The sequence below is a fragment of the Cryptomeria japonica genome, chromosome 8, assembly GCF_030272615.1.
Source record: "Cryptomeria japonica chromosome 8, Sugi_1.0, whole genome shotgun sequence".
In the NCBI taxonomy this organism is placed as follows: Eukaryota; Viridiplantae; Streptophyta; class Pinopsida; order Cupressales; family Cupressaceae; genus Cryptomeria; species Cryptomeria japonica.
The window spans coordinates 155196148-155204563 of NC_081412.1; the positions used below are offsets into that span (position 1 = coordinate 155196148).

General features: G+C 39.9%; 1 protein-coding gene across 1 annotated transcript; it reads left to right on the forward strand.

The window, feature by feature from the left end:
* The first annotated feature begins 1856 nt into the window (after positions 1-1856).
* Positions 1857-2971, forward strand: LOC131857563 (uncharacterized). Its single transcript, XM_059210238.1, has 2 exons — positions 1857-2411; positions 2963-2971. Exons 1-2 carry the CDS (start codon positions 1857-1859, stop codon positions 2969-2971), a joined length of 564 nt encoding a protein of 187 aa, XP_059066221.1.
* Positions 2972-8416: the final 5445 nt, after the last annotated feature.

Genomic DNA, 8416 nt, shown 5'->3' on the forward strand with positions numbered 1-8416 from the left:
TGAAACTTTACACACAACAAGAAAAACAAAGACTTCCTGCATGATACTTAAGTTGGATATTTTAAAGGCTTATGATATGGTAGATCGAGAATTTTTAACTGATGTTCTAAAGAAGTTTGGCTTTTGCAATGATTGGATTGCATGGGTTGAGAACTGTTTAGCTTCCTCTAAATTCTCTGTGCTAATAAATGGTTCCTCACATGGCTTTTTCCTTGCATCAAAAGGAATTCGCCAAGGTGACCCAATGTCTCCATTTCTGTTTATAATCATGGTTGAAGATCTTGGAAGATCAATTAGAGCCCTTCAATTGGAGGACCGCTGGAAAGGTGTCAAGGTGGCGAATGGGATTGAAAACTCAACACATTTACAATCTGCTGATGACACGATCCTTTTTGGAGAAGCAAGTAGAAGGGAGGAAAGAACAATTAAAACATGCCTGGATGATTACTGCAAAGCCTCAGATCAAAAAATCAACTGGAGTAAATCAAAAGTCTTCTTTATCAATTCTAATCCGACTCTACAAGGTGTACTCTCGAGAATATTGAATCTTAGAGTTGCAAATTTTCCAGGGTAATTTCTTGGAACACCCCTATTTATAGGAAGCAACAGGATAGACTATTGGAAGCATTTAATAGGAAAATGCAAGTCTAAACTTGAGATATGGAAAGGAAAATGGTTATCATTAGCTGGAAGGCTTATGATGATAAAATCTGTTCTGTCAGCACTTTCGGTTTTTTCAATGGCATGTCTAAGGTTACCCTCGACTATAGAAGATGAGCTGACTAAGATCATGAGGAATTTCTTATGGAATGACTTGGAGGATAAAGGAAAATCCCCTTTAATTTCTTGGAAAAAGATCTCACAACCGAAATCAACAGGGGGAGCTGGTATTAGACAAATCTCTACAATGAACCTTGCCATGGGATCCAAATTAGTCTCGAAGATATGTAAGGGTGGAAGCCAGAAATGGGTGAGGATTCTCAAAATGAAATACCTAGACTCAATGGAACCCAAAAGGATACTCACAATTGCTAATCCAACACGAGGTTCGGCTATTTGGAATTTCTTGCTAGATTGCAGAGATATTATCAATGATCAGGCCTCCTGGGAAATCAGGAATGGAAAAAGTGCATCCTTCTGGCATGATTCCTGGGGTGGTAAGGAAATCTTAAGCCCGAATCCAGCGTTGCAGGCGGTAATGAGAGAAACATGCAACCTCTGGGGCCAAAAGGTCAGTGATTATGGTTTTATCTCTAATGAGAATGGTTTTCACAAATGGAATCAGAAGTCTATAGATCCTCTAAACCTTGATCAAGATTAGAAAGACTTATTCAATAAAATCATCAAGGAAAGAATAATTTGTCCATCTCCTGAAGATGACATTATAAGATGGTGTGGCTCCTTCGATGGCAAATATAAGGTTTGCTTCGGTTACAAGTTTAAAGAAGCTACAATAGACAGAAAAGAATGGCCGGTAAATCTCTTTTGGCATAAACACTTACTCCCTAAAGGAGGGTCCTTTGCTTGGTTGGCCTACCAAAAAAAGATCTTAACAGGGGATAGATTGAGGAAAATTGGAATCCTGGGTCCAAGCAAATGCATCTTATATCATCAAGAGGAGGAAAATTCAGATCATCTCCTTCTGCATTGCGAATATACCAACAAATGTTGGTGGCATTTCATGGGGAAGCTAAAGTTGCAATGCCCATTCCCAAGAGGTTTAGATGAATGGTTCCGGATATGGCCCAAAGTAAAAAAAAAAGGCACTATTAGGAGATATTTATAAAATCCTCCCCTCATTAATAATATGGGAAACTTGGAAGGAGCGTAATTGAAGAATTTTCTATGATAAAGAAATGACATCAGTTTCCTTATGCGGGAAAATTGAAAAGAGTCTTATAGAACTAATGAATGAAGCTTCTAAGTATAAAACTCTGAAACAAAATATGTTCACAGACTGGGATTCAAAATTAAGAATTTCTCTACCAGGCCTTGTAATTTCGGCTCTTTTTGGAAATGGGAATCAACAGGTAGCTAGTAATCCGAGGCTATATGTTGAGTGGGAACCTCCTGAGGCTGGGTGGCTCAAATTTAACTTTGATGGTGCGTCTTCTGGAAATCCAGGCCGGAGTGGTATCAGTTGTATAGTGAGAGATGCCCAGGGAATATGCATCAACGAAATCGCAAAAGACATAGGCGTGGCAACAAACAATGAAACAGAATTCAGAGCAGCGTTGCGCAACCTGCAATTGGGGGTGGAATTAGGTATTCAAAGAATACATCTGGAAGGCGACTCTTTGAATGTCGTTAATGCTATTCGTCAGAAATCGACACCAAGTTGGCACCTCAATCAGTGGCTACGACCGATCTTGGCACCACTGGAGAAAGTGGAGGAGTTCCGTATTGGCCACGTATACAATGTTGGCATATGTGCAGAGCATGATGACATGATGATATTGTATGTTGTCATTGATGTCAATATGCTGAAGTATGAACTGGTATGGTGTAGTAAGCAAACTGGCAAGAGAACCGGTATGATGATGTAAACTGGTATTTGTGAAAAAGTGAAGCAGTATGTTTGTTCAAGGTGAACCGACATGTTGGTATGAGAACCGGTAAATCGAAGTCTTGTATTGTTGGTCATTTGGCATGATTATCGGTTGGTAGTCTCAGCTTCAGGGTTTTCGTTTGATGCATTCCAAGCTTGTGCGATTCAACAGATGACATCTTGTGATGAGTTAGCATTGTATGAAGACCAGATAGTGTTGCCATGTTAGCCATGTGCACATGAAGGATTTCCTTGACGATCTTGCATGGAGAGTGATCCTATCTACCTTGGGAATGTGTGAAGTCTCTGTAAATGGTGGAGAGCACGTGATGAGTTATCAGCTTCCTAGAGCGGCAAAGAATGAATGTTGGAGAACTTCTTGAGATCTGTTCAAGACTGTTGTATTTGATGCAGTGTGATTAACGGTCAGAATTGAATCGACTGGATTGTAAAACCTAAATGTTTAGGGTTTAGGGTTTATGCTACCGACCTATCTATTTCCTATAAGGTTGATGATGTTTTTCATTTTGAAGTTGTTGGCAAATGATATGTGTGTATCCCAGTGAGTGATACTTGATTCTTGCCAGACCGGAGAAGTGTGTTGATACATGCAGAGTGTGATTGTAGAAGCAAATGAGCTTAAGCGGATCTGCCTTGGCATTGAGTGCTGTTATCAAATCAGTGTATTACCTGTTGACTTCTAACTATTTCAATAGTAGGAAAATCCCTTAACCGGGTAGCTTTAACAGGCTTTTGTGTAAATCCTTTAACAGGGTGACTCAATTCAATGAGTTCTTCAAATCCTCTTGTGAGGTAACCTTTAATAGGGTTCTAACCTTTAATCGGGTATTTAGCCATCCCTTAACCGGGTGATCCCTAGCAGGATTGGTTCCTAGCAGAACCTATTGTAAAAGTCTCTAACCGGACTAGGCTCTTAACAGAGTGGACTTCAAGAGAGTTCAAGAACAACTTGTGGGTATTCATCCCCACCGTGGTTTTTCCCAGTTGGGTTTCCACGTGAAAAATCAGTGTGTCATGTGTGATGCCTTTCATGTGATGGTTTATAGTTTTATGTCAAACCGGTAAAATATGTTGAACTAGCAGTCATTATATTTTGATGATAGATTACCTGTTTATGCATAAGGGTGAAGTGGAAATGAGGTATTAGATTGTATGGAAAGCTAAGGGTTACCGGTTTATGTCCTTCACATTCTTACGATGTTTTACCGGTAGTAATCTGGTTTAGACCGGTGTTAGTGCTTTCAATCAAAGTGCACTGTTTGCAGTCAAACCGGTTCAGGAAAAGTGTTTTTACCTGTACTGATTCACCTCCCCCTCTCAGTACCAGTTTGGTACTAACTGTCCATCATTTATTCATCAATTGGTATTAGAGCATCTTCCAGGTCCTTTGTGTTGTAAGCTTAACCGCTTGAGGAAAAGATCCTACTCTAATGATGAAGAGGGAATGTCCAAAGTTCAACAAAGACAACTTTAAAATATGGAAGGACAGAATGAAGATATACATCAAAAGCATGGGTGCTCAACACTGGAGCTATATTGAAAATTCTTATGTTATCCCTACCGGTACTCTCACCGATGATCAAAAGAGAGAGATTCAGGAGAATGGGCAAGTCATGGAAGCCCTAATTAGCAGTCTATCTGACATTGAGTTTATTGATGTTCAGGATAAAGACAATCCCAAAGAAGTATGGGATGCTCTTGAGAATATCTATGGTGGTGATGAGCATGTGAAACAAGCTAAGGAAGAGAGCCTTAGGGGAAAGTTTGAAGACATGCAAATGGTTGAAGGAGAGACCATTCAACAATATGGAATAAGAATCAAAACTGTTGTTGGAGACATCAAGAGTACAGGTGGTATAATAGATGATTCCATTGTTGTTAGCAAAGTCTTGAGATCCTTATTACCGGTCTATGCAATAAGGGTTGCTGCTATTTAGGAATTGAGGTCTGTAGACAAGACAAAGGTACCCTAGACTCCATCATTGCTAAGTTGACAACTTATGAGATAAATAATTATGATGGTAGTATTCAGAAGACTGAATCAACCTTTAGAGCATCTGCTCTACCATCTAGAAAGGGCAAAGAAGCTAGTACCAGTGGTGAACCAAGACAAAGCAGAGAAATGGATGATGAGGAAATCCTGATGGAATTTGAAGATCTTCTTGCCAAGAGACTTCCTAAGGGAACCAGTAAATACAGACGTAAGCTCCCTTTGAAACGCTTTTCTTGCAATAGGATAGGACACATTGCTGTAAACTGTCCTAATGGTGATAACAAGGACAAACCAGAGAGGTTCAAGAAGTTCAAAGGAGGAAACCGGAGAAACTATTTTGTAGCGATTGATGAAGGTGTCACTGATGAGGAATCAAAAGATGAAGATAGTGAAGACATTGTGTTTGTAGTAGTTAAGGAATATGTGTCAGACAAGAAGGCTCTTGTCTCCCGCTTTGATAATTCCAATGAGTTGATTATTGACAGTGGCTGTTCTCACCATATGACTGGTGACCGGAGTAAGTTTCTATCTCTGTAAGAGTATGATGGTGGTGTGGTTCGTTTTGGTAATGATGCACCATGTATGGTAAAAGGCAGAAGGTCCATCTCTCTGAATGGAAAAAAGCAGTGCTGACAATGTGTATTGGGTAGAAGGTCTCAGACACAACCTTTTGAGTGTTGCCCAACTGAATGATAATGGACTCACTCTGGAATTCAGAGATGGAGTGTGTAAAATAAAAGGTAAGAGTGGTGAACTGATGGCTACCGGTATGCAGACCAAAGGTAACCTATTTCAGTTGAATGCTAATGTCAGTACATGTCTAATGGCTAAGTTTGATGATAGCTGGATATGGCATAGGAGACTCTGCCATGTAAAATTTGGTAATATTGTGAAGGCCAGTAATATCAAGGCAGTTAGAGGATTGCCTATGCTGAGCGAATCAGAGAATCCTTTGTGCAAAGAGTGTCAACTGGGGAAAATGTCTTCCTCAACCTTCAAAGGTAAATCTTTCACTGCAGACAATTTACTTGATCTTGTGCATACTGATTTGTGTGGTCCTATGAAAACTAGGAGTGTGCAGGGAGATAGGTATTTTATGATTCTTACTGATGATTTCTCAAGAATGACGTGGGTCACATTCTTGAAGGACAAGTCTGAAGCCTTTGGAAAGTTCAAAGCCTTCAGAGTACTGGTTGAAAAATAAATCTGTAAGAGGATCAAGTGCCTAAGAACTGATCAAGGAGGAGAATTCACTTCCGGTGAATTCAACAAGTACTGTGAAGAGAACGACATCAAGAGGAAACTGTCTGCCCCCCGGACTCCACAACAGAATGGCCTAGCAGAGAGAAACAACCAGCCTATAGTTGAAGCAGCCAGAACAATGCTGATCCAAGGAAAAGTTGCTCACACCTTTTGGAGAGAAGCGGTGAGCACTGCAGTCTACACAATGAACCGGGTACTCATAAAAAAGGGTAAGGATAAATCACCTTATGAGTAATGGACTGGTAAGACACCAGTGGTAAGCTACTTTAGAGTGTTTGGTAGCAAATGTTATATCAAGAGGAGTGAACATCAGAGCAAGTTTGATGCTAAATGTGATGAGGGAATATTCCTAGGGTATTCCACAAAGAGCAAAACTCTCAAATGTTTCAACAATAGGACTTAGAGAATTTTTGAAAGCATCAATGTTAGAGTTAATGAAACCTCTGAGAAATCTGAGGAAACCGATAGTGAGCAAGTAGGAGATAAACCAGTAGTAACCTTCTGGGAACTGATTGCAAAACAACCTAGCACCAGTAACAATGCTCCTACACCGGTAGATGTAGATGCTGATGCTGATGAAGATGAGGATGAAGAAGAAAAGAAAGAGGAAACAACTAAGATCATTCCTAGGTATGTAAAGTTGAATCATGATCCAAAGCAGACCATAGGAGACAAGGATGCAAGAATTATTACAAGAAGAAAGGTCAGAGAAAACTCTTGCATGATCTTTGAATTTGAGCCTAAAACATTCAAAGAGGCACATAAAGATGAAGACTAGATCAAGGCAATATAAGAGGAACTTGACCAGATAGAAAAGAATGGTACATGGTCTTTGGTACCCAGATTTGAGCATAATAATGTCATAGGCACCAAATGGGTTTTCAAAAATAATCTGAATGAAGATGGCACAGTGGTAAGAAACAAAGCCAGACTAGTGTGCAAAGGATATGCTCAAGAAGAAGGAGAAGACTATGGAGAAACCTTTGCTCCAGTAGCCAGATTGGAAGGAGTTCGTATGCTTCTTGCATATGCAACATTCAAGGGATTCAAAGTATATCAAATGGATGCAAAATTTGCATTCCTGAATGGAATACTAGAAGAGGAGGTGTATATAGAGCAACCAGATGGGTTTTCCCTATCAGAAGACAGTGACATGGTGTGTAGGCTACATAAAGCCTTGTATGGACTAAAGCAGGCACCTAGAGCATGGTATGAACGCTTGCACTCCCATCTTGTGAAGATTGGATTTGAGAGAACAAGTGAAGATAGCAATATCTACCTGAAATCAGAAGGAGATCAGATTCTAATCTATGAGGTATTTGTTGATGACATAATTTTTGGAGGAGATGACAAGATGAGTCATGATTTTGAAGATGGGATGAAAAAGAAATTTGAGATGTCACTTATAGGGGAGATTAAGTTCTTCATTGGACTACAGATTCAACAAATGAAAGATGGAATCTTTATCACTCAGTCCAAGTATGTCAAAGAGGTGTTGAAGACTTTTGGCATGGAAGACAACAAACCGGTTGGTACACCGATGGTGACCGGTTGTAAATTATCAAAAGAGGATGACTCAGGGTTGGTAAATGAGAAGGAATACCGATCAATGATTGGTAAATTACACTATGTAGTACATAGCAGACTAGACATTGCACATGCAGTGGGCATTACTGCACAGTTTGAGAAAAGCCCAAGAGAATCCCACTTGGTAGCAGTCAAGCGGATTCTGAGATATCTGAAGGGAACTATTGACTATGGATTATGGTATCCATATAGTAATGATTTCAACCTAAAAGTGTTTACAGATGCTGACTGGGCTGGTAATGTGGATGACCAGAAGAGCACAACCGGTGGTGCATTCTTTCTTGGTGGTAGACTAGTCTCATGGATGAGTAAGAAGCGGAGTTGTATCTCTCAGTCTACAACAGAAGCAGAATATGTTGCAACATTTATGAACTACACCCAGACAATTTGGATGAAGCATGTATTAAATGGCTTCAAAGTTCCTGTATCTGAACCGGTAAGTATATTTTGTGACAACACAAGTGCAATTAACATCTCCAAGAATCTGGTTTTACATGCTAGAACCAAGAACTTCGAGTTCAAGTATCATTTCTTGAGGGAAAAGGTTCAGAACAAAGAAGTTGTATTGGAACATGTTTCCAATAAGGAGCAATTAGCAGACATATTCACCAAGCCTCTACCGAAGGCTACCTTTACCTATTTGAGAGGTGAATTAGGGGTGCTACCCCTTCAAGAGGTAAACTAAAGGTGTGTGCTCCACATCAGTCAGGACTTGCATTGATATTTTTTTTTTTAGGATTGATGTGTTGAAGGATGCTACTCCTTAGGGGGAGCAACATAGTGGAACATAGATGTGCATGCCTCCACTTTGACATTGTTGTCAAAGGGGGAGAAGATGTGAAGCGAAGAAGATATTTGCAGTATTGGGGAGAAGATGTGAAGAAACAACAGAAAGATATCTTTGTATATTGCCATCAATGCTAAAGGGGGAGATTGTTGGCATATGTGTAGAGCATGATGCCATGATGATATTGTATGTTGTCATTGATGTCAATATGCTAAAG